This window comes from Scyliorhinus canicula, chromosome 12 (genome assembly GCF_902713615.1).
Source record: "Scyliorhinus canicula chromosome 12, sScyCan1.1, whole genome shotgun sequence".
NCBI classification, from domain to species: domain Eukaryota; kingdom Metazoa; phylum Chordata; class Chondrichthyes; order Carcharhiniformes; family Scyliorhinidae; genus Scyliorhinus; species Scyliorhinus canicula.
In genome coordinates this window covers 134,848,290-134,875,113 of record NC_052157.1, presented here as the reverse complement: position 1 = coordinate 134,875,113, position 26,824 = coordinate 134,848,290, and the positions used below count along the sequence as shown (strand labels likewise).

The following is a 26,824-nucleotide window of genomic DNA, read 5'->3' as shown; positions in this document are numbered from 1 at the left end:
CAGAGGGCGCTGACTTCACAAGAATGAAAAGGTCGTTTCCTCCCCAGCCCCCATTCAGAAATGTTGCTGGGAATGTGAACTCTGTTACAGTCTTGTGGCCTCCAGGCGTCGGGAGATCATCCCCCAGCTAGGGGGTTGACGGAAGCGCTAGCCAATCAGTGCGAGGCAGAGCACGTCATCGTGTCAGTTTCACCAATCAGCTGGCGGGAACCCCGCCCGGCTACAAAGTTGCGCCAGATTCAAAAAGACTAAAAGAGGGAAAGTGGTTTGGGGGGGGGGCGATTCGGCAGCAGGAGCGATGGAGATGACAGGCTGGAGAAGACCGCACCGCATCCTGCAGGAGGAGGGCGATAGCCCGGCAGCCGATCAGTTCAGGAGGATGCCCTCCTCCAGCTCCCTCAACACCCTCCGCATGTCCCTCCGGAGGAGACTGCCCCTCAGGCAGGTGGATTTCAACATCGACCACACTCCCAGCTGGGAGAGCCTGGAGGCGCTCAGCAACAAGCCCAGCGCCTTGCAGAGCCTGGGTCGGACTGCGAGGAACACATGGGGCAGCGTCTCGCAGGTAAAGCGGAGCCGGGCTGGGGGCTGCTCGTCAATCCCTTTGTTTCAGGTTTAAATTCGTCCAGGATTCATCATGTAAAAACTGATGAAAGAAAAGATTATGGGCGCCGGATTTGGGCTCGGTAGAATAGCATCAAAACAATCGTATCGCTCGCAGTTCAGTGCCTAAGGCAAGTGTTTCCCACAGATAGAAGGAATGTAAAAGGGAATGAGTGCCCCTGGCCTTTGTTTTCCAATTGCACTCTCAGAGTAACTCTCCCGCTGATCTGGCTCACTGCACACTCGCAGAGTAACTCTCCCATAAATATGCAACCATTGCTTTACCATGCAATGAACTGATCTGGCTCACTGCACACTCGCAGAGTAACTCTCCCATAAATATGCAACCATTGCTTTACCATGCAATGAACTGATCTGGCTCACTGCACTCCCAGAATAACTCTCCCGCTGATCTGGCTCACTGCACACTCGCAGAGTAACTCTCCCATAAATATGCAACCATTGCTTTACCATGCAATGAACTGATCTGGCTCACTGCACACTCGGAGGAACTCTCCCATAAACATGCAACCCACTGGTTTAACATACAATGAGCTGATGTGGCAATTGGCTACATCCAATGAGGAGATTTTCCCTGTTCTGCAGACATTGGTTTTGCTGAATTCTCTCTCATTCCGTGGTCAATATTTATCCTTCAACCAACATCACAAACAGATTATTTGGCCATTATTTTACCACCTCTAGAAACTTGAGGTCATCCAAAACCCTGCCCCATGTCTTTGCTGGTCCTGAGTTCTGTTCACCCGTGAACATGTCGATCGAGGTTAAGCAACCCCCTCTATTTTGATAATCGCAGCTGTGTTTGTTTTCCATGATGTGGAGATGCCGCCGTTGGACTGGTATGAGCACAGTAAGAGTCCGAGGAAGGAGCAGTGCTCCAAAAGCTAGTGTTTGAAACAAACATGTTGGACTTGAACCTGGTGTTGTAAGACTTATTGTTTGTTTTCAAATCACTTCATGGCTTCCCCTTATCTCCCTAACCTCCTTCAGCCCCACAACCATTTAAAATAAAAGCAAGTTACCATGGATGCTGGCATCTGAAATGAACGCAGGAAATACTGTACAATCTCAGCAGGTCTGGCAGCATCTGTGGAGAGAGAAGAGAGCTAACATTTTGAGTCTGGATGACTTTGTCAAAGCTAATTTAAGATATGATTCTGCTAATTGTGGTCTGTTCACCATCCTTGATCTTAACCACTCCACGATTGGTGTCTGTGTCTTCAGCTAGTAAGGTCCAAAGCTCCCTAAACCTTCTTGCTCCACTATCTCGCTCTCTACCTTGGTCTCCCTTTTTGTGATGATCCTGAAAACCTATCTCTTTGACCGAGCCTTCAGTCATTGTACCTCTAATATTCCTAATATGTGGATTAATGCCAGATTTGTTGTTGGAGCTTGTTGCGTCTGGATTCCTTGCTTAATTTCCTACATCACACCAACATCTACTTTAAAGACAGTTTATTGTCTCTGAAGAGCTTCAATGTAATTTTAGGATGAAAACTCAGTGAACTCCCCAAACCACTTTAGCTGACAGGCGAGTGGTTGTGTATTGGTTCCCTCACTGTCAGAATTTATTTTTGAGTGCTTAAATTGACATGTGGGGGGTGGTTACGGGCTGTGCATAAGAATTCCTGTTGGATGTGCCAGGGGCAGGGCATTTTTAAATATCTAAAATAATGAATCTGCTCAGAATAAGAGATGTATTTAGATACACAAATGATGGGAGCTGTCTCATTCACTATTTTCTCTTAAAATCGAATTGAAACAATCATTTCAAGGGTGGAAGAACTCGTTTGGCAAGTGCTGTGACTCTGCAATCGGAGCATTGGCAACATTTCACTGATTTTCATCAGCTGGACGCTGATGATTTGCTGGTTGGAGAGGGGTTGAATCACTGGAGATTAGATTTGGTCATTTGAGTGGTTTCCTTTGGAGCAGCTGAGTGTAAGCAAAATGCCATGGGTTAACCTCTACTGAAGCGAATGTACTTAGTGGAGCAGAGCATGATCCAGAGTTTAGGAGAACGGAGTCAATCTTTCCTTACCTATTAGTCTCATTCCACATGGTTTTCATTCTGCCTAGATATGCAATTAATTATCTTTGAAAGATGTGTGTTTTATCATCTTGCTGTATTAAGGTTGCAGTGATATGATTTCACAGATAGGCCAGTAAATTTAACCATGGTACTGGGAAATATCTTAGAAACCATAAAGTACAAATGTGGATTATTGCAGGCAAGGCAACAGGTTTGTCATAGGCAAATCATATTTAACTGGTTGGGTTTTTGGAGTGTGATTTAAATAGTTTTGGGTTTTATTTGTCTACCCCTAGCTGAAATGGAGTCTATGGCTGGATTTCTGGGAGGGATTTCTTAATTCGGTTTTATGGCTGTGACATCTGACTTCTGAGATGTGAGCCTCTGGTAGGCAAACGGAAGCTAATTGAGAAATCCGATTTCAGCCTCTGGTGTCAGAATAGACACACGGGCTCATGGCGAAGCTGGGTGTGTGAGCCAGTTGAAAGCACTGAAACCTACAAACCTGTGAGCCTTGCAAGCCTGCTGAAGAGCTGGGTGTTTATATTTACCAGAGCCAGCCTTACCATATATCAAGGGTACCATTGGGCGGTTGGATGAAGAGGACTCCTGGCAAGCTCTGTAAGGACTGTGATGAGCTAATTAAGTGTGCATTATTGCTGATAAATCATACTTGTAGACCTTGAATTGAATAAAGTGAATGTCGGAGGCTATTTGAAGATTGGATCTTGTTTGATGAAGGTTGATGGAAGTCTGGATAGAGTTGTGGGAGACTTTGAGATTGCTGCTACATACGTGTTAAGAGCACTGCCCAGGAAGTCTGTGATTTACCTTGGCTGTATTAGTCGATCCTGAGGGGTCCTGACCGGGTTGATGCAGCAAGGATGTTTACTCTTCTGGAAGAATCTAGAACTAGGGTCAGTGTTTCAGAATAAGGGGTTGTCTATTTAAAATAGAGATTCGGTGGGTTTTTTTTTCCTGAGGGTTGTGAATCTTTGGAACTCTTTACCTTACTTTTCACGCAGAGGTGGATAGATTCTTGGGAAACAAGGGGGTTATATGGGGTAGGTGGTATGCAGATTTGAGGCTACTATCAGATCAGCCACGATTTTATTAAATGGTGAAGTAGGATCGAAGGGCTGAATGGCCTGCTCCTTGTTCATATTGTTCACGGGGCAGCACGGTGGAACAGTGATTAGCATTGCTGCCTCACAGCACCAGGGACCGGGTTTGATTTCAGCCTTGGGTGTCTGTGGAGTTTTCACGTGTACGTTCTCCCTATGTCTGTGTGGGTTTCCTCCCACAGCCCAAAGATGTGCAGGTTAGATGGATTAGCCATGATCAATGTGTGGGGTTATGGAGATAGGGCAGGGAGTGGACCTAGATCAGGGGTGGGCAAACTACGGCTGCATGCGGCCCGCCAAAGGTCTTTATGCGGCCCACCAAGTCATTAAAAAAAAAATCTTTTTTTTTTAAATTCTTTTTTTTTTAATTTTTATTATTTTTTTTAAGGTTAATGGGGGGGGGGCTGTTGGGTTACTTACTGGTATAGGGTGGATACGTTGACTTGAGTAGGGTGATCATTGCTCGGCACAACGTCGAGGGCCGAAGGGCCTGTTCTGTGCTGTACTGTTCTATGTCCTATATGAGGCGCCCAGAATCATAACCGGGTGAAGTAATTATTTTACTTAATATACTATGCGGCCCTTTAAAATTGTGAATTTCTGAATGTGGCCCTTGCACGGAAAAGTTTGCCCACCCCTGACCTAGATAGAGTGCTCTTTCAGAGACAGGGCAGTGACCCGATGGGCCAAATGGTCTCCATTGGCACTGCAGAGATTCCTTGGGTTCTATGGATTTAAAGTGTAATTTATAGTTTCTACTGCATACAACTGGCTTATTAGTTCAGGTTTAGTTTTTGTTTGATTGATTGACCTCACAGCCATTTGTGAAATTCACACATGGTGTGCAGAAAAGATTTACAATGTTTCCAGGGCTGAGGTCTTCTATTTGAGAAGAGAAGTTTGAAAAGTGATTTGATAGAGGTGTTCAAAATCATATGGAATCCAGATAGAGAGAAACTGTTCCCGTTGGCAGAAGGGTCGAGAGCCAGAAGACGTACGCCTGAAGTGATTGGAAAAAGAAGCGGAGACAACACGAGGGTAACTAAACTAGGTTAAGTTTTTGTTTTGAGATTCAATCTTGGCTTTCAAAATGGAATTGGTTCAGCACCCAATGGGGAAACATATGCAGGCCTGCAGGACAAAATTGAGGAGTGGTACTAGCTGAAATGGTCTAGCAGACAGCTGGCATGAACTCGACAGGCTGAATGGCCTCTTTCTGTTTTGTGTCTATGGTGAAGCCGTTACTAACTAATGGGTAATAATACAGGTCATATAAATTTACCAATTAAACCTTTAACTGATCAAATGTGAGGGAATTGAGAGCACCAGCAGATGAAGATCCATGGCCCGCAACAGCCTATTGGCTTGGGGAAGAAGGGGGCAGGGTTTTTTTTTGTATTTGTACTGTTTTATTAAACCTACTCCGTAACATCATTGATCATTCTGACTGATGTCTCTTTTCTTCCCCTGGCCCCGTAGAAACTCCAGAAGAGGCGACAAAGTCGCAGCGACTGTCTGGTTGTCACTCCTTCAAAGCCGCAAGCTCGTCGGAGATACAGGAGTGGTTCAGCATCGAAGAAAAGCACTCCACCAAGAACCCCTCGTAGCAGAGAGGGAAGGAACCGCAGCAGCACGTCGAGTGTGAGTCACACTCCCGAGGAGAGGGAAGCTTCTCGCCTGTTTGGCAAGGATGGGCTTCCTCTAAGAAGATCGATTAGGTCTGCTGCATTGAAGAGCCCCTATGCCTCACCCACAACAGGAACTAGTAGGAGGAGGTACAGAAACTTTGCAACTTCAAAGCAGTTTGGCCAAGGCCCATTGTGTCTGGGGCTGATAATGGGGGGGGGGGGGGGGGGGGGGATGTAGAAGGCGAAATAATTTTGAGCATTGATGCTTTGGCTGTGCTACAATTGGGTTTTGGAAACCAGTTGGCGGAAGAATTATATTGGTTTTTACGTTCGCATTACAGGGTTCGTAGATAATCAAGATTTGTGGATCTAAAGGATATGGGTTTCTAAAGCTTGCCAATTTGGTTTAATATGAGAAATTTATCAGGTGGGTTGACATGCAGGAGGACAAGGGCGTGCTTCATATTTAAATTTGTGGTAATGCTGGTGTAAATCAATTTTGAATTGTTTCGTGCAGCCTAGAGGAATACACATTCTACATTAGTCAAGGAGTCAAACATGTGCAATATTAAATTAGGAAGTTGTATGATTTGGTTTGGGTTAGTCCGCTCTTCTAATTGCAGGAGAGCTCCTTATCCTTGTTCACTTCATGATTACCTGAGCGAATTTTCATGAGCACTGGGCTGCCAGTATGTGTTTTCTATCAAGCTGCCCAGTTTTAACAGCTCCAACAGTGGTTCCCTGTTGTGAAGATCTGCTTTTGCAGATGAAAGCTTTAGCCACATTCTTCCAGCCGTTAGTGCTGACCCCTCTCACACCAGCCAAGGAGACCAGGTGCCGAGGTGAGCACAACATGTGGTTCAGTAATCCCACCAGCAGCCTTTGCTGTGATCTCTAACTGGACATAGATGCATGTGGTTTTAGTACACAGGCTCTGGAACAAAGAAGCAGCGGGCAAGAGAACTTTTAACTGGCTGTCTTGGAGTCTGTGGGTGGTCAGCATTTAGAGTTCTACACTGGTGTGCAGGGGTGCTGTGAGCAAGCAGGTCACTTGTATCTCCTGCTGATCATATCGACGGCAGTGCTTCGCTCACTGTTCCTCAATGAAAATGGATGGATGGAGAATGACCATTTCAATATCAGTACAAGTTGGGGGCTGATAAGGACAGGAGAGATGAGCGAAACTGAAATCTCAATTCTCTTCCCTCCTGTCCTTAATCAGTCTGCTTTTTGTGGTTTGTTTTTGAAAAGATAGATGCATGTATTTCTAAACTCCTGTTAGTATGTGATCAACTTAAATCAACAGCAGACTTTTGTGGGTTTAAGAGGATTATTTATTCACACACTACCCCAAAAGATCAGTCTCACACTAACGTTTTAGAAAGATACAATTAAAGAAGATAATGCACTCGTATGAGTATTACACAAAAAGAAGAATTAACAGTTCAGAATCTTTGAGTCCAATTGAAGAAGGAAGCTTGAACTGTAGTTCCCAGCAATGTGAAGTTACTGGGTTGGGCGTCAGTATTACTGCGGGATTCTTTCAATTAGAAAAATGTTCTGAAATCGAGCACTTGTGGCTGTTTCATCATTGGGTTCAATTTCTTTACAGGCAAACTTTGAACTTTGGATTCTGGCTGGGAGGCCTTTAAAATACTTTGTTTCTTAACAGGCAAAGGTGGCACATCCTTTCTCTGCCGATGTTAGCTTGTCAGTATTATTCTGCAGACTTACCCCAGGCCTCTATCTAGTCAGTTTCATTAATGTGATCAATGGACATTGGTATACAATAGAAGGTAGGTGGTGGTCTCTCACCCTTGTGGATAACCAGTCTCATCAGCTTTCCTTTGTTACATGACAAACCTGGAGACCGAGGTTTGTTTCTTCCCCCCCCCCCCCCCACTATTGGATATTCTTGTCCTGCCAATAGTGTTGCGTGCCAGCTGCCCCGACCCAGGAGGTCACCTTCGGCAGGCCCAGAAGATCCCGCCAGTGCGAAGGGATGGAAAATCCCACCCATAAAGAGTCGAGGAGTTCATTGACTCTGTCTTGGAGTAAGCTTCGAATGACAGCAGGCGGGAATTCCACAAAGGAGTGTTGTCTGGGCATATCCATTGGAAAGCTGAGATCCCTAACCATTAGGATTAAATTCTGGAAAAATTAATAAGCCATGATGATGTTGCAATGGTCACCGAATGCCCCCACAACTGTTTGGCAGCCAGCTTAACAGTGTTTGCCTGTCCGTGAGTGAATGCTAAGAGTTTCGCTCGTTCTGTCATTGAAGTTAATTCCCAGTCACGGGTCGAGAATGGTGCTAGTCCTTGAGGACTGGTAGCTGAACTGTTAACCTGTTCTTATCTGATTGGGGAAATGCTTTGGGTGGTGGTTGAAAAAACACTCCAACCTTCTGATTGTCCAGTTGGAACAATGCCAGAGTATCCGAGTGTCACCTAACAAAAAATAAAATTGAACTCTCAAAAAATGCCATCTTATTTAAAGGGACACAAACTATAAACACCACAATTCTAAATAAAGCAAAAGAAACCTCTCCCTAAGAGTTGAGATATTTTACAAATCTACAATGCATTCCAGTGGCCCCAGCAGGAAGGGGAGCAGCCAAAGTGAACAACTCAAATGGCATGTCTAATTTGGGCCTGTGACTGATTGTCCGACCGTGGAGCAGTCCATGAAGATGCCTTCCAACTTGCCCACCCCCACTGGATAGCCAAAGATCAGGAGTGTAGGACTTCAGTGAAGCTAGAAAACGTCCTTCAACTAGGGGTAGCTGGCACTTGCAGTGGTATTTAAAACCAATAAATAGCCTGCATAGCCACAGTGCAGTGCTACTGATTATTATGTAAGACTACTCCCTTTAGCATCTTTTTTTCCTGAATGAGTTTTCGTGAGCTTTGAGCTACCAGTATGTGTTTTCTATCACGCTGCCCAGCTTAACAGATCCAACCGTGGTTCCCTGTTGTGAAGATCTGTTTTCGCTGATGAAAGATTTACCCACATGCCTTCAGCTGCGAGCTCTGGCCCCTCTCACAACAGCCATGGGGTCACCAGGTGCAGAGGTCAGCACGATCTGTGGGTCAGTAAACCCAACAGCTCTGCTGTGATCTCTGCTAACGTGGCTTTAGTACATGTATGCTGGAACAAAGAAGAAGCGGGCGAGAGAACTAGGCTTTATTAATAGTGGCATAGAAATGAAATGAAAATCGCTTATTGGCACAAGTAGGCTTCAAATGAAGTTACTGCGAAAAGCTCCTAGTCGCCGCATTCCGGAGGAGGTTATGCTGAACTTGTATAAGACACTGCTTCGATCTCAGCTGGAGTGTTTTGTACAATGTTGGACACCACACTTTTTAGGAAGGATGGGAATGCATTGGAGAAAGTTCAGGAGAGGTGACTCCAGTCATGAGGATAGATTGGATAAGGTGAGACTGTTCTCCTTGAAGGGAAGAAGGTTACGAGGAGATTTGATGGAGCAGTTCAAAGTCATGAGGCCGGATAGAATAGAGAGGGAGAAACTGTTCTCCCTTGTCAAAGGATCAAGAATGAGAAGGCACAGATGATTTTAAGAAGAAGCTAATGTGATGTGAGAAATGCGTGGTTCAGGTCTGGAATGCACTGTGTGGTGGAGGCAGGTTCAATCGAGGAATTCAAGAGGGCAAGTAATCATTTGCAGGGGATGAGAAAATATCAGCCATGATTGAATGGTGGAGCAGACACGATGGGCCGAAGTGGCCTAATTCTGCTCCTATGTCTTATGGTCTTATGGTATGGGGAAAAGGCAGGAGAATGACACCTATTCATAATGCACATTTGGGGAGCCAGTGCAGACACGATGGGCCGAATGGACTCCTTCAGCACCATGACATTTCCGAGTCGAGTCATCGTGAAAGGAGGCGATATTGCGGCCTTTTTCCTTGTAAATGTCTGAATCTCCTAAAGTAAGCAAACGGAAAATGCTTTCATCTGAGAAAGCTCCTCCGTGCAGTTCTCCCTATCCACATTCCTGCTGTGAGATTGAAGCCGATGGGCTGAATTCCAGCAGACCTATAGCAGGAGTTCTCCATCCTGCATTGAAATCTTTCTGAAGGTTGTTGCAGTTAATCTGGGAAGGGAGATAATGTCATCAGGGAACGTGAATCATCCTTCAGCAATCGATCTGTTGGGGAGTGGGGGGTGGGTTGTCTATAAATTAATCCCTTACTACGATCTTTTATTCCCTTAATGCTCTGCTCATACATGGTCAGCAATTTTAGATGTAGAAAATTATTCTCTTCTTAATTTTTTGCTACATGTCCATCTGGATGAGGCTTGTACCCTGAGTATTCATTGTGTTTGTTAACAGGCAGTTTGCCCGGGATCTGGAGTCCGTGTCATTTGGAATTCGACAGTTAAAGCGCATGTCCCAGGTATTTGATGAAGCCATCACCAAGGAGGAAAGGTATTACATGGTTACTGTAAATATTACTCTTCAATCCATACTGGGAACTGGTTCTCCACATTCGCCTCTAGTAGTTTGTGTATTAAATACATCCACCCAGCAGGCCACTTGATGAGCTTGGGCAATAATATAGCATTTAACATTGAGAATTTGAATTATCCTTTCCTTTCGAAATTATTTGAAATGTGATAACTCCTGAACTGTTGATACTGAGTGCCAATGATTAATCAGTAGGAGGTGATTTGAATAAAACCTAGAACTTTTATCGTGCAGCAATCTTTTGAAAATGAGGGATAGAGATTGGCACGGATGTTTTGCCGCAATTCTCCGGTCGATGCGATTCACATTTCCCGCCGGCAGCGCAGCCCTGCCAACGGGTTTTGTGGCGGCAAGGGGCAGCGGGAAGATAGGATCCCGCCGCCAGAGACAAGCCGAGAAACATGCGGCTGGTGGTCGGAATCCTGCCCTTCGGAATTGTACATTGGACGTGGTAATGGAGTGACTTCCTGTCAAGTGGGATAAAGGGGCTTCTGAAAATCATCACTACTCGCAAATTAATTATTTCTCTCCTGCCTGATCTTGTCCTCTCTATGAGCGAGTCTTTGACGAGAAGGTGGAAGTGTTCAGTTCAGTTTCTGAGCCAAAAGGAAATAGCTGCAGCTTAGCTCCATTCTCTTTTGAGATTTGCATTTTTCACTCCACTGGCTATAATCCCTCTTCCTGGACAGCTGCCATTGTAAATCGAATTTCAAGACTTCAAGAGACTATAACCTCAGGGCCTGGGAGCTTTGTTAACTTCATAATACCTAGCGTGTTCCTGACAGTGGGAGAACATTTTCTGTTTCAATCAGCAACTCCCATTGTCATTTTATTTCTGGTGACTAAACAGACCTTTTAAATTGTTGACGTGGGTGCAAACTATCCAACGTGTACACCTGACACAGCAGTTGTGTTGTCAACTTTTCTTTACATGGCCACTGTGCTCAAAATCTATGAGCAGAAGCGGAAGATTGTGTCCTCCAGGCTGAGGTCACATTCCAAACCGAATGAAAACTTTGACTGAATAAAGCGTTCTCTTGTGTTAGATTTCGAGTCTGGGAGAAGGGAATGACACTTTCTCTTACTTTTTTTCCAATGGGCCTCTGTCACATGTGTAATATGATACATTTATTTTTTTTTTTTTTTTAAATTTAGATTAGCCAATTATTTTTTTTTCCAATTAAGGGGCAATTTAGCGCGGCCAATCCACCTACTCTGCACATTTTTGGGTTGTGGGGGCGAAACCCACGCAGACACGGGGAGAACGTGCAAACTCCACACGGACAGTGACCCAGAGCCGGGATCGAACCTGGGACCTCAGCGCCGTGAGGCGGTTATGCTAACCACTAGGCCACCGTGCTGCCCTTATGATACATTTATAAGGCAATGTTTGCCTCTGCTTCCTCTGCTGATTCAGGGAGTGGATTCATTTGCCAGATGTCCTGAATCTCCCAGATCCCTGCTCTGTATTGAGTTTGTGGATCTCTAGCAGGGTGACAGGGAGTAGGGGGAGCAGCAGGCGCGCAGTGAATGCTCATTCCTCCTGTGCATTTAAACTGTCATCGCTATGGTACACCTGCCCTAGTCTGCAAAACAAAATATTTATCTTCACCATTCGGTACAAAGGAGATATACAAGGACATTGCCCCTTCACTAACTGCTTCATTCACTTACCAATTCTTTTTTTCAGAAGTATAGAAATTGAATTGAGCTGAATCCATTCTGTGATGGCTTTCAGCAACAAGTTTTCTCCAATCTCCAAGGTTACAAGCCCAATGTACTATTAAATCATTCTGGGATAGGCTGAAGTTGTGAAGCATTTAAAGACTAGAAGAATTGTGTTTGTAATATACCAAGTCTTATTCTATCGATTGTCCTTTGAATCGAAATTGTCTTGAACATCATGTACATATTGACTCATGCACTGAATCCAAACAGCTTCATTCGGAAGAGGGCATTTTATTGAATGTTGTTTTTTTTTTAAATATGAGTTGTGTATAATTATGCATTTTAATGATTTAGCAAGGACCTTGGGCTGAAGGAGCTTTTCTGACCCATCGTACCTGCGAAAATAAATAAAGGCAAGATTTTGTGTGGCATTTTCCATGTTCGTCGGCATTCTCCAAAGTGATTTATAGTCACTATGACTTTGAAGTGCAAACAGACGAACTAGGAGTAGGCCACTCGGCCCCTCGAGCCTGCTCCATCATTCATTAAGATCATGGCTGATCTGATTGTAACTTCAACACTCCCTCCTTTCGCCCTCTTGTTAATCAAGAATCTATCTCCCGCTGTCTGAAAAATGATCAAGGGCTCTGGCCAGGATTTGCTGGTCTCCGAGCCACCTGTTTCTCAGCAGCGGTAGGCGATGCACTGCTCATGGTGGATGCAGGATTTTCTGGTTTTATCACTGTCGAGGGGAATTCCCATTGAAGCCATCCCATGGGAAGGGGCCGTGCTACGGATGGGAGCAGAGAATCCCACCAGTGTGAACGGCCAGTTTTTAAAAACATTCATTTATAGGATGTGGGCATCGCTAGTTAGGTCAGCATTTATTGCCCATCCCTAGTTGCCCTTCAGAAGGTGGTGGTGAGCTGCTTTCTTCAATCACTGCATTCCCTGAGGTGTAGGTACACCCATAATGGTGTTAGGGAGGGAATTCCAGACTTTTGCGCCAGCGACAGTGAAGGAACGGCCGATATATTTCCAAATCGGGGTGGTGAGTGACTTGGAGGGGCTCCTCCAGGTGCTGGCGTGCCCAGGTATCTGCTGCTCTTGTCCTTCTGATGGTAGCGGTCATGATTTTGGAAGGTGCTGCCTAAGGCGCCTTGGTGAGTTGCTGTAGTGCATCTTATAGATGGTGCACACGGCCGCCACTATTCATCAGCGGTGGAGTGTTTGAAATGTTTGTGGAAGCAGGGCTGCTTTGTACTGTGTGGAGTTGGGCTTCTTGAGTGTTGTTGGAGCTGTTCTCCTCCTTGGCTCTCACTGCCTTTTGAGAGGAATAGTGTTCCAGAGACTTGTCCTCCTCTGAGAGAACAAAAATGATCTTTATCTTTGCCTTGTATGAGACCCCCTTATTTTTCAACTGTAACCCCACATCCACCCACAAGTATAGTCATGTTTGTAACATAGGAAACAATGCAGCTGCTGATTATGCACTGCAAACACCCCCAAGTAACAATGTGGTAGTAATCAGTTAATCTGTTTCTGGATAAAGATTGGCCTGGATACCAGCGAGATCTCCCTTGCTCTTTTTCAAAATAGATTCTCAGCAGGCACATGTGCCCTGGGTTTAGTGTCTCTCCTGAATAACAAACACCTCCGACAGTGCAGCATTCCCTCCATATTGCACTGGAGTGTCAGCCTTGACTTTTGTACTCCAATTCTGGAGAGGCATTTGAACCCCGACCCTTGTGTGTCCAAGGTGAGAATGCCTCCAACTGAGCTGTGGTTTATGTTTAATCCTGCTTTTCGTCCCCCTGCAAATCTTTCCTTTTCGAACGTTGCTATGGAATCTGATTTCAGATGGTGTATTCTAAATGATGTGTCAAAAATAATCTTGCCTTCACTTTCTGTTATCTTGTAAATATCTTGCTTCCTTTTCTGCCTTTCTCCACTTTTTTTTTGTAGCCTGTGGGTTTGTACAGAACAAGGAAACTGTACAAAACAGGGCCAACTCTGATTCAAACGCTAATCGGTTCCATAATATAAAAGCAAAATACCGCAGGTGCTGGAAAAACGAGTCCGGTCGATGCAGCGTCTGAGAGTTAATGTTTCGAGTCCGCACAACTCTAATTCAGAGCTCCACCAACTTCACCACAAAAATCTAGGCTAACAGTCCTGTACAGTATGGAGGGAGTGTCTGCTGTCCAGGTGGGCGTAAAACATTCTCTGGCACTATTTTGAAGACTAGCGAGGGAGTTATCCCTGGTGTCCCAGCCAATGTTTATCCCCACTAAGATCACAAAAACTGATTATCTGGTCATTATCACGTTGCTGTTGGCGGGAGCTCTCTGTGCAAATTGACTGCCATGTTTCCTACGTTGCAGCAGAGATCACACATTTATTTTTAAAAAGGACTTCATTGTTTGCTAAGTGAGCTCCTCAGGTTGTGAAGAGTGTATATTGTGTTTTTCACGCACTCTATCCAAACACAGGTTCAAAGAAATATTGAAAATGTTTATTCTTTTAACTTTGAGATAACTATTTCTAAATGTATGAGTCAGTGTGAAAGTCCCTAAAGGGGCCTCATGGGTACAACCCAAAACGGAAGTTGAATTTCCTGTCTCTTGGCTGCTGTGATTTAATAAAATGAAAACTCTCTCTAATGGGCTTCTGTTTCTGATAGCAAAATCTTTTCTTCATGTGATTCAAATCGTAAAAATGAATCGCAGGAATTGGATTTCTTTTATCCTCTGGCAAATGTTGGAAAAATACTACTTTAGCACCTCACAAACTTCTCCCCATTTTTCATTTTTTGTGTGGTGTTCATCACCTTTTTCCAATTCTTGCCCCATCCTGGTGAATACTTTGAATCAAGACATTATGCGTTTCCACAGCACGTTTTCTTCCTATGGGGGGGGGGGGGGGGGGGGGGGGGGGGGGAGAGAGAGGAGAGTGATATTCTACAGAGAGTACGGAGGACAGCCATGGATATGGTTGCTTTAATTAAAGTAGATTATCTTCTGTGTATATTTAAAAAAAAACAAAGTATAAAATAGTTTTTGATCCGGATTATGTTAATTTACTGTGCTGCCAGCCCTTCCGTCATTTGTTTTCCCTACTCTGTCTCCCCTTACTCAGAGTAGCCAATTGTATTGTCCATCCAATATATTGTGAAAATTAGTGTAGATACAGCTTGGGCAATTGTCTCTTGCCTTTCAGTTATTTCAGATGCCACCTTATAAATTATTGGTTTCCCCGTCTGTTCAGTTTAATTTATCGCTTTTTGGCTGAAATTTATCTTTGTAATTCTGGTGCAATTATGATAATTTAGTCTGCAGAGTAGTGACTTAAATTGCTTTCAGCTGGCAATTTGTACTGATACGGTAATGGGAAATTAGCGAAGGGGCTGCATTGGAGTGGGGTGGAGCAGGTTATTGTAGGCCAGTAATGTGGTATACCAGGTCAGGAACTGAGGGGTGGGTCTGAAACTTTAACTTTGGGGTCCAAGGGGAGTTGGATGCTATATGCTATGGGGTCCAAGGGGAGTTGGATGCTATATGCTATGGTGAAAGTTTTTTTTTGCAAATTACTATTTTTGCACACATGGTAACCTTTTACCTGTCCTATTGGCAGGTTTCAATGTTTTGAGTGGTAGCTTTTCAGCTTAATTTTGCTGAAATTTGAAAGGAAACATTGATTGGGTTTCAGTTTTCATTTTTTGTCTTTATTGGTAGATTTTTATTGCATACTTGGTTACGAAGTTGTGATTCGTTGAATATAAAACTTGAGAGAACCAAAGTATGAAGTGGAGCTCTGAGATAACATTGGCAGTACGGTAGCGCACTGGTTAGCACAGTTGCTTCACAGCTCCAGGGCCCCAGGTTCAATTCCCGGCTTGGGTCACTGTCTGTACAGAGCTGCACGTTTTCCCTGTGCCTGCGTGGGTTTCTTCCGGGTGCACGGGTTTCCTCCTACAGTCCAAAGCTCTGCAGGTTAGGTAGATTGGCCATGCTAAATTGACCTTAAGTGTCCAAAAAAGGTTGGGTGGGGTTATTGGGATAGGATGGAGGAATGGGTTTGGGTAGGGTCCTCTTTCCAAGGGCCGGTGCAGACTCGATGGTCCGAATGGCCTCCTTCTGCACTGTACATTCTTCTGCACTATACATTCTATGATAACGCCACGTCAACAACTTGCATTTATAAACCATCTTTGTGTCATAAAGCATTCCAAGACATTTTTACAAAGGGGCTGTTTTGACACTGCATTCCATAAAGGATGTATCAAGATAAGTGACCACTGACTTGGGCCATGAGGTAGATTTTAAGGAGCATCTTGAAGGAGCAAAGATGGAGAAATAGTTCAGAGAGGAAATTCCAGTGTTTGGGGCCCAAACAGCTGAAAGCTATCTAAAGGGGGAAGAAAGGAAATCGGGAATACACAAGAGTTGGAGGATCATTTCAGAAGGTGGAGTTCTCGGAGGGCCCTAGTACTGGAATTGGTCACTGAAATGGGCATGAGTGAGCCCATGGAAGGATTTGAACATGAGGTATTGTTGGGCCAGGACCAATCCAAGCCAGCAAGTGCATGCTTGATGGGAGAAAGGGTCTTTGTATGAGCTGGTATGTAGGCAGCAGAATTCTGAATGAACTCCAGTTTACACAGGATGGAGAGCATTAGAATAGTTTAATTTGGGGAGAACAAGGTTCTCGGCAACAGATGAGCATTGTCATTGTGCGAGCATTGCTGGTGAGGCCAGCATTTGTTGCCCATCCCTAATTGCCCTTAAGAAGGTGGTGGTGACCTACCAATCCATCTGGTTTCTTGCAGCAGTTTGGAAAAACGATTCATAGGGCAGTTAAGTCGGATGGCTTACAATTAAATTAATTCCGCCAGCTACCGGAATGGGATTTGAACCAGAGCAATAGCCTAGGCCTTTGGATTACTCGTCCAGTGATATTACCACCGAGCCATCATCTTCCCTGTGGTGACCCATGTATTCAAAACCTTTGGAGAAAGAAGGGACATTGGAGATGGGTCAGCGAAAGAGGTGCTCGAGTGGAAAGAGCAAACTTCCATTTATGGAAATGTGGCAGCCGGTTAGTATATAGCTGTTTGGGGGGGGGGGCTTTGCTTTGATAATAAAAACGATCAGGTGATCTGTATCTGTGGTAGCGATGTTAGTTGAGTTAGTTCACTTAATAGCAGAAGATTTCAATGGCTCTTCATATCCACTTGTCAGACAAGGACCTCAGTTTGGTGACTGTACCTACAATGTTGGTGCTTGTCTGCCAGATTGAGTTGCATGCTGATGTTTCTGGAGTGGGGTTTGAACCCGTGATGTTCTTGTTTAAAATATAGGCCGGAATTCTCCAGCCGTTGGAATTTTTTTTTCCCTTAGGCAGTGCATCCTTGCCGCGGGTATCCTCACGGTGTGGGGTGGCTTCAATGAGGAAATTCCATTGAGAAGCGGCAGTAGAGGATCCCGCCACCAGAGAACGACGTGCCACCAAGAAACTCGTAGCTGGGGACCCGGAGAATCCAGCCCTCGATGTAAATTTCCAGCGGATCTCTCTGGTATTGGTCACAGTCGCTCAAAAAAACATATACATAGGTGTGTTTTAGACAGGGAAAAAAAACTTCCATTTCATAGATTATCATAGAATTTACAGTGCAGAAGAAGGCCATTCGGCCCATCGAATCTGCACTGGCTCTTTGAAAGAGCACCCTACCCAAGGTCAACACCTCCACCCTATCCCCATAACCCAGTAACCCCGCCCAACACTAAGGGCAATTTTGGACACTAAGGGCAATTTATCATGGCCAATCCACCTACCCTGCACATCTTCGGACTGGGAGGAAACCGGAGCACCCGGAGAAAACCCACGCGCACACTGGGAGTGACCCAAGCCAGAATCGAACCTGGGACCCTGGAGCTGTGAAGCAATTGTGCTATCCACAATGCTACCGTGCTGCCCCATTTATACCACAATTTGCGCTGTTAGATTTTGATCGTGCCAAAATAGTGACTAGACCAAAATATATAGTTTGTAATGCATACAATATGATCAAATGTAATGTTTAAAGCAACAAATCATTTTAGTGAATGTAAGGAAAAACAATTTAATTTAGAAGATTACTGTATGCTGAGAATGTAATCTGGTGTACCTTGCACATGGAGATTAATTAGGCAGTTAGCATTATCAGCACAAGAGGGCAAAGTGGCAAGATAGACACATGCGCTGAATGGAAGCGAACGTACATTGAGACCAGTTTTGTGATGAGCAGAGGGAAAAGGAAATGGTGGCGGAGCACAGTTGAAGTGATTCAGGTCATTTGTTTTAAATTTAACCAGGCTGTTGATGCAAGAGTAGGCCCTCGCAGAAATATTAATCAATGTCTCTTTGGTGATTCTGAGTAGAGGGGTTTGGTACATTGCTTCTGGTTTGCTTTCAGCTGGTAAGTTTATAGTGGGGGAGGGTATTCGATACAGTGGCTGAAACCTGGAGTTATTTGGTTGGTTTTGGCAGAGTTTGCTCTTGACTACGATTTTGAAGTTTCCATATATGGTTGTTACTGGATGGTTGAGGTATTTCCTGTTTTCCTCATTTTATTTAAATGTTGTTTGCCTATCTTTTTTTTTACTGTTTGGTTTGAATTTCATATTCCCAAATTAAGAAATATGCAAGTTAAACGGAATAATTTATTTTTGTGGCATAATGAATGTATTCCAGAAATGTTAGAATTCAAACTCTACCAATTGGATTAGCGAACACTGCAGTTACCCAGTATTTAACTTTGAAACAGACAAACTGCTGTTTTCCATGCCTGGAAGTAAGTAATGGGAGCGAATTGTTACAGGCTAGTTACAGGCCCTCGGACTGCCTGAGGCTAAATGCAGACACAGCATGCATTATCTCAAAATTGAAGCTAATTCCTGGAATATTTGAAGGCACTTCCGCTGGGATTGGGTAGAGCCGTTATGAAGCATTCAACTGTGGCCTGTTTAAGGAGGGGTGGGGTTAACTTGCAGTCAACGGGTTTCTGGTCATGTCGACTGTATCCAACTATCCGTGGTCACTTCAACATTTTAGCTATTGAGAAAGAAATATCTTTTCACACCCACGTTTAACCGAGAAATCAAAATCATCATCATCAAATGACTTGTCGGAATTTCTGTAATTGTACCTCACGTTTCCTTGTTGAAGTGCTGGGAAAGCACAGAATTTTAAACATTTTTCTAAATTTGGTTTCCTCTGAAACTCCGTTTTGAGCTTTTTATTATGGTAGTTTTTAATAACCGGAAATAGATTGTTTAACCCCCCCCCCCCCCCCCCCCCCCCCACTCCCATGCAAACAATTTGAATGTTTTCGAGTTCCTTAAGTTGTAACTCTGAGGCTTCCCTTCTACGGGGTATAATTCTGCTCTCGTATTATGGCAGGACATTTTGTTCCTCACTTCATTTCAATTGATCTTAAAACCTTAAAGTCAGCTCATAATTTGCAGGTAGTCCAATAGAGCTGCAATTTTGCTGAGCTATATTTGCAAGGTTTCCAGGTTGTTGTGCTCAGTCAGTCATTCGTAAGTGTCATTCCAGTATGATCCCAGTGGGCATGTTTACATTTGTACGTGTATATAGCCCCGTTCACGTTAACACATGTTGCTGCATCACAGTGATTTTATTTCATATGCAGTGGGTTATGCAGACACACATTAAAGGAACTGAGCTTTCCCTTGACCGAGATTTGTGTCGCTCAGAGATGAGCATCTTTGGAAGGATCCAAAAGAATGACATGAAATTAAACCTGGGAGATGGTTGCTTGGAAATGCCAGTGCTGGGTAGGAAAAGCCATAAACAGAATGTCTTCCATGATGGGGCCAAAACTTTCAATGTTATGCTTATTGTGTGTGGGTTTGCAGAGTAAGGTCTAACAATTATACTCTTGCTGAAGGGTTAACAATTACTGGCAGACATGTCAGATGCCATCCATATTCACCTGCCTATCCCATTAGATGGATAAAGCATACCAACAGTGTTGCACAGATGTACAGTAGAGAAAATGGCTGTTATGTGTAACAAGTGAATTTGGGCATTTATGCTCTACTTGAGCCTCTTAAGTCAGTCTCTCACTCTCCATCTCCCTTCCTTGTATTTAATTAGCTTCTACTTAATTTCATCTTTCTTTTTCGCCTCCACTATCACTTCTGGTAGCAGGTCCTACCTTCTAGCCACCCCAGGTGAAGGAAGTTTCTCCTGAATTCCTTATTGAATTTATTGCTGACTATCTTCCAATGCTATAAACATGCCTCCTAATTTTGGTCTTACTGAAAATGGAAACTGCTCTAAATGAATCCCTTCATTATAACGTCACCACCTCGGCATTCTCTTTTTCTAGCCCGTTCCGGTCCTTCCTGATCAGTATAATCTTTGTTTTTGGAGTTAGGAAACTTGAATTCGGGAGCAATTGTTCTTTTCTATACTGACATCTTGAGCCCATCTGCAACCTTTTTTTAAGTTGTTTTGTTTTAGCCATATGGCAGAAATGGTGAGCTTCCATCAGGTCTGTAAACCCGAGACGTATATTGAGAAAAGCCGTTTAGTGCCGTTGTTATTCTCCACCAAATATAATGGAAGCTGTTCCTTTCACAATAGCAGAAATGAACTCCTGTATATAACTGGTGTCCGTTGAAGAGCTGCATTGGTTCTGAAGCGAACACCTAAATCCCCCACTCTCCACTTAGTGGGCCCTGACATATCCAGTTTTAAAATTTAAAAATGAACCCTGTTATGCATGCTGCTAATTCATTTATCCATCTTTTTATTCATCGTCAGTGACTTGACTCTTTCTCTAATTGATGACTGACTGAAGAAAATGCAGGTGAGGTAAAGTTTGCATGTCGCAAGCCAGTGTGGATATTGAATAGGGTGCAGTATGGCTCTTGATATATAAAGCATTATTGATTAACTAACTCATTCACAATTTCCTTTTCGAAATCCATTTTTAATCCTAAAAACATACGACCATTTTGAGGCAAACCCTTGCTGTGTCACCAGTGATTCAGTATCCCACTTGTAATATGCAATACTGAAACAATTTATATTTTTTATGTGTTTGATTTTTAACCCTTTTTTAACAATTGCAGTCTCTTCTTTGGAATGCGCGCTGTTCTAACCAGAAGGTGTGTGTGCAAGAAGAAGCCTTCTGCCTCCTGCTGCCTTTGATAAAATGGGAGCGTTTTAAAAAGCTGCAATTTTGCTGAGCTATATTGATGGATCTGTCTTTCTTTAAATATTATCTGGTTCTCCCAGGCCATTTATTTTAAATATATATATATTTTTTGGCTTTGATGCACCTTTCTCTTCCAGACCCAGGCGTCAACAGTATATTAAAGTGTCTTACGACATCTGCATGCTGCACACTACACTACTAATACCTGTTCCCTAGTCGCAAGATGTGCTGCTGTTGATCCATTGTGCCATGCTCCACTTTACCAGGCTTTGTGCTGCATTGTTTCAAAGTGCTTAAATTCCACCACCCCCTCCCCAAGTCATGTATTTCTTTATTTACTCCTTTCCAGACAGCAGGCGATTGAAAATTACCATCACATCATGTCAGAAAACATGCGTCTGTCGAAGATTCAGGCTCAAAAATTGTTGACTTCATCCGTTAGAAGAAAAGCAAAAAGGCTTTGCTCCACTGTCGGCAGCTGGGCGGATGAGGCTTTGGCAAGCATCGCAGAGCGGGGAAAGGACTTGAACTGAGTGAAGAAGACAATCTGCCTAGAGGCTGTCCAAAAGAAAAAACATTTCTGCCTCACTGATTCTGCTTTTTTTTTTGCTCTATTATTTTAAGCATTTTTTACAGTATGCATGGACTGACTATCTTATAACGATGGTCCCTATTTTCATTCTCACCTGCAAGTATATTGAATTAAGAGTGGAAGGTATGGTAAGTATTTGAGTAAAGCTGGTTTGCGTTCTCCCCACCACTGTGAGGTAAAATATTAGTCCAGCTGAATCAAAATGATTCACTCCATCCTGGGTCATAAACGTTTTAAAGAAGATGCTGCTGGTGGTGATTGGTGAGGGACGATGACAGACCCAGCAGGTTAAATATCTGCTCCTTGCTGTCCCAGCAACAAGTGTGGGCACGGGTGGGTGGGGAAGATGCACTCTACACATCCCATAGTCCCCTTTCCAAAAACCTATTATGCAGTGCGTCACAATAATGATGCGTTGGCTGACTAATGGCTGGAATGCTTGGGCAAGTCATGTGATAAAACATTCAGGCATACATTTAATCACAATTGGTTAGAATTTTTTATTTTTGAGGACAAGTTTCCATTGATCAAAAATTATGGGGCAAATTCCTTTTAACTAAACATCCAAATATAAATGCTGCATTTATCTGTATTTTAGCTTGCTGCTTAAATGTGCACAAATTATATTTTTATCCATGCCGTTTGATAGGGTGCAGAGGATAGGTGGGTAGATCGATTATGGTGCTTCAAGTGAGTGTATATTTGTGGCCCTGAATTTAATGTTCATAATTGGCTTCAATTTTTGCAATACTTGGATTCTGAGCAGTGACATTTTTCAACTCCCAAGCTTATTTTGGTAGCTAATGCTCATTTCAATATAACCGAACCAGTGTGCAAACATTAAGTGGAATAATGGACATTTTTCTGCCTCCAACATTACAGACTTCTTAAGATTTTTTCATTTGGGGGAAAAACAGCTTGGAATTTCTTTTTGAGGTTTGGGTAGAGGAGGTTTGCATGTTGGGTAGCACAGTTGCTTCATAGCTCTAGGTCCCATGCTTGGGTCAGTGTCTGTGCAGAGTCTGCACGTTCTCCCCTTGGGTAGGGTTAGCTCTTTTCTCTCCCTACAGGTGCTGCCAGACTTGCTGAGATTTTCCAGCATTTGCTCTTTCGTTTCAGATTCCAGCATCCGCAGTAATTTGCTTTTATTTTATGGCTTGGGTAGGGTGCTCTTTCCAAGGGCCTGTGCAGACTTGATGGGCCGAATGGCCTCCTGCATTGTAAATTCTATGATTTGCTGTCATGTGACTTTAATTGGACTGGGGGAACGTTGGATGAATGGGTTAAATTCGACAATTTCTGAAAGCTCGCAGGTGCGACTTGGCGGCTTTGTTGCGCCAGGCGAGGATCCACGCGAGCCGGTTCGATTGCTGGAGCAGCCTAATTTGGGAACCTTGCCAGGCAGCAAGCAATTGTGATCGAACAGGCTAACTCCCATTGGCGGATTCCGAAACTTGCCTAGGCATGGTGAGAAAACAAATCACCAATTAAAATGAATCTCCCTCTCATTAACTAGATGGTCGTCCGTGAGCGTCGATTAGTACTGGTCCACACAAACGAGGAACGACGGAACAGCACCTGGGGGGTCTCCAAAGTCAGTGGAGGCCCCTGGGTGCCCGAGAACAGGGCAGGGTGGTACCCTGGGAACTTTAGCACTGGTAGGATGGGGGCACTGACAGGGTGTCAGTGCCAGGGTGGCATTGCCAAGGGTCAGGGCCTGAGGGAATAATGCCTGTGAAAAGTGGGTTGGGGGGAGGGGTAAGAACGGTTGGAGGATAGGCATGTGTGACCTCTGGAATGTTGGGTGGGTGGGGGGGGGGGGTGCGCCCTGGAACGGGGGAAGGAGGCGGCAGGGGGTATGTGATGACCTGAAAAGAGGGGTCCTCAGTGACCCCGTGATGGGATGTCCTCACTGGTGTGGGGGTAATGCCCATGTGTGTGGGAATGCCACTGCCCCATGGGTGAGAGGTGTGGGGGACCCTCGAGCGCATTCAGATTGAGGCAACCTTCCAAGATGGCGGCCTGATATCTGAGGAGCCTCCCCAGTGCTGAAAATAATTCTAAGTGTGGTCTCTCCTGAAGAGGAACTCGCTGGGACCAAAGGAATGACTAGGTGCCATTCAATTGCAGTCATGAACTTGCCAACGCAGACATCGAGTAGCTCGTGGGAAACCCCGCTCATTACGGCACTTCAGACTTGTCCCGTTCAATCGCACCCCACATCTTTGGACCTCGACTGTTTCACAGATCACTCGCACTATAGATTTTATTTTTGTTGATGTACTTTGAGTTTTTGGAACTTACATTGAAAGTACATGAATGATGCTGGTTTGTGTTCTCGTTTATTGTATGTGTCAATTCATATGAAGGAATTGAATATCATTTTTTAAATTGACATGAGATATTCAATGTTCTGCTTCTGCTGATGGCTAGACTGTTAATAAAAGTTAGCTTAAGCCGTGTATTTAAAGGACTCTGACAGCACACTAGTTTAGCTTTGTGTTGCTATCTTCCGTCTTGCAGGAAATTTGAACCATTTTATATCTGTAACGAGAGGTTTTTTTAAACAGTATTAGAATCTTTGCACCAGTAAAGTGCAAGATTATTTTTCTTTTGGATTTGAAAAAAAAAACTTTTGAGCTTCAGTGTTCAAAGAACTTCAAATATGTATTTGCCAATAGATGTTCCATATTATTTCATGAGATTTAAGAATATTGGTTAATTTTAGGGATCACAAATAGCTTTGACTATTACACAGAACTTGCTGTTCCCGATCACCATTGTTCCATGATGACTAACTGTTGGGTTTATGAAGCTCTGCTCCCAATGTGAACAATAATGATCTGAAAGTACATTATGTAACAAGAAATAGACTTGTGATGTAAAGGTGAGTTCAAGACTTCATTTCAATGCAGCAGTGTTTCTATGCAAGATGCCACATCCTATCTAGATACTTTAGATATTAGTGTATTCACTTTGAAAGCAATGTTTATTTCAAAAAGTATTGTACCTTTTTAAAATATATTGTCATTTAATCAAAGCATCTGATTAAATATTCACGTTGTTTGTAACAAAGCAATTTGAGTCATGCAGCTTTTGTTTTCTAGAAAACCTTAACTGAATCAGATATTTCTGTATAATTTATAATCATCTTTATTGTCACAAGTAGGCTTACATTAACACTGCAATGGAGTTACTGTGAAAAGCCCCTAGTCGCCACAGTCCGGCGCCTGTTCGGGTACTCTGAGGGTGAAGTCAGAATGTCAAAATTACCTAACAGCACATCTTTTAGGACTTGTGGGAGGAAACTGGAGCACCTGGAGGAAACCCACGCAGACACTGGGAGAACGTGCAGACTCCGCACAGATAGTGACCCAATCGCACCTGGAACCTGGCGCTGTGAAGCAACGGTGCTACCCACTGTGCCACCATGCTGCTCCTATTGCTGCATCAAATTGACCAGAATGCTGATACAAACAGGTGAGGAAATTATTAAATATTTGTGCTGGGATCAAGTTGGCGTTCTTCATATTTTAACAAACCCTAAGTAATATGTTTCCATGTTAAGGCTTTGAGTATTCAATATTTTGATTTGGAGGGGGAAAAAAGCAGCAGATAAAGACTCTCCATGAAACCTGTTTAGCTTTCACTGAAAATCAAATTTGGGCAATAGTTTGTTTTTGTGGTTTGAACCTTGCCATTACTAATTAGATCACTGCGTGGTACCATGATTCAAGACCACCAGTAAATTCTAACCATTAATTATTGAGGAGACTGGCGAAAACAATAGAAATAAAGTTCATCATTTTTTTTCCTGAACTGGTTGCAAAGTCAGTACATTTACCACCAGCTCCAAATTGCAATCAATCATTTGGAAAGTACAGGTTGCCTTTTCCTGGAATTATTTCCTTCCTTTCACTCGGATCTGGCAGGCCGCTCACTGTAGATTCATAAACTGAAGAAGGTACCACTTTTACTTTGATTGCTGTATTGAAAACGTCTTAGCATCATTGATGCCTTTAACATCGGGCCCTTGCTACTTGGTTTACACAAACTTTAGGTATATTTTAAAGTGACTTCTTTCTCTTTACATCCCTCTTGAAAAAAGTGAAAATCGCTTATTGTCACGAGTAGGCTTCAATGAAGTTACTGCGAAAAGCCCCTACTCGCCACATTCTGGCGCCTGTTCGGGGAGGCTGGTACGGGAATCGAACCGTGCTACTGGCCTGCTTGGTCTGCTTTAAAAGCCAGCGATTTAGCCCAGTGTGCTAAATCAGCCCCAATTGAAGAGGCTTACTGAATAGAAATGTAATCGTAATGTGTCACTACAAAGAGGTACATTGGCATTACCCTGCAATGATGTCTCTTTTGATAAATATTAAAACTGTCCAGCACCCATTTTAAACCAGATGCTTTTTAAAGTTTTGGACTCTCGACAATTGGCTTTTCTAAGCGACAGAGTTTGTTTGTCAGCTGCTATTTATTTTACCTTGGGTAAATGAGCTATTTGGGGTGGAATTCTCCGCAGGGGGCCGAATTCGTGAAGGCCATCGTGAACTCGGCCAAGGTTCACGATGGCCTCGGAACCCGCTCCCCGCACCTAATTCACCCCCACCCTGGGGGCTCGGAGCGGACCTCCGTCTCTCTCGGCAGCGACCTCGTCGCGCCGATAATGTGAAGTCATCCGCGCATGAGCGGGTTGCCGGTTCCAACCCGTGCATGTGCGGATGACTTCATCATGCAGACGGCACGAACCCGCGCATGCGCGGTGGCAGTCTTTCTCCTCAGCCGCCCGGCAAGACGTGGCGGCTTGATCTTGCCGGGCGGCGGAGGGGAAAGAGTGCGTCCGTTTTGGACGCTGGCCCGACGATCGGTAGGCACCGATCGCGGGCCTGTCCCCTCCCGAGCACAGTTGTGGTGCTCCCGTCCCAATCGGGCCCCTAGATGCCCCAAACGGGCATCTGCCGCCCGTTTCACGAATGCAGCGACCAGGTGTGTTTACCGCCGTTGTGAAACGGGCGTGAAGGGCCGGCCGCTCGCCCCGTCGGGCTCGGAGAATTGCAGTTCGCAGTGAAAAACGGCGAGCGGCAATTTTTCCGAGCCGGGTGGGGGGGGCGCCAGGGGGTTGTAAAAAATGTCGGGGGGCCCTCCCGCGATTCTCCCAGGTCGCGTGGGGAGCGGAGATTCGTGCCCTTGGGGTTACGTTTTTCCAGCTAATTGCAGTCAGATTTTTGTTTGTGCGTGGAATTAAATCCCCTGAAATTGCGCTGGGTTGGGACCCTGACATTATCCTTTGGTTTGTTTACTCGGGTGGGTTCAGAGACCCAACGGGAGATTTCAAACCCCCCCCCCCCCCCCCTCGCAATTTGGGTCCAGCAGGAAAGCATGCAACCACTTTTAAAACACCAGCAAGAGCCTTTTTTTTTAAACTCTGG

General features: G+C 44.2%; 1 protein-coding gene across 2 annotated transcripts; it reads left to right on the top strand.

The window, feature by feature from the left end:
• Window positions 1-262: 262 nt before the first annotated feature.
• On the top strand, window positions 263-22,473 carry LOC119974887 (protein PIMREG-like). 2 transcript variants are annotated; one of them, XM_038814222.1, is made up of 5 exons: window positions 263-565; window positions 5,260-5,555; window positions 9,766-9,861; window positions 20,401-20,446; window positions 21,147-21,333. In XM_038814222.1, exons 1-4 carry the CDS (start codon window positions 299-301, stop codon window positions 20,429-20,431), a joined length of 690 nt encoding a protein of 229 aa, XP_038670150.1. In that variant the 5' UTR covers window positions 263-298; the 3' UTR covers window positions 20,432-20,446; window positions 21,147-21,333. The 2 variants fall into 2 exon arrangements, with proteins under 2 accessions (XP_038670150.1, XP_038670149.1); XM_038814221.1 differs by lacking the exon at window positions 20,401-20,446 and having other exon boundaries at window positions 21,147-22,473.
• The last annotated feature ends 4,351 nt before the right edge of the window (window positions 22,474-26,824 follow it).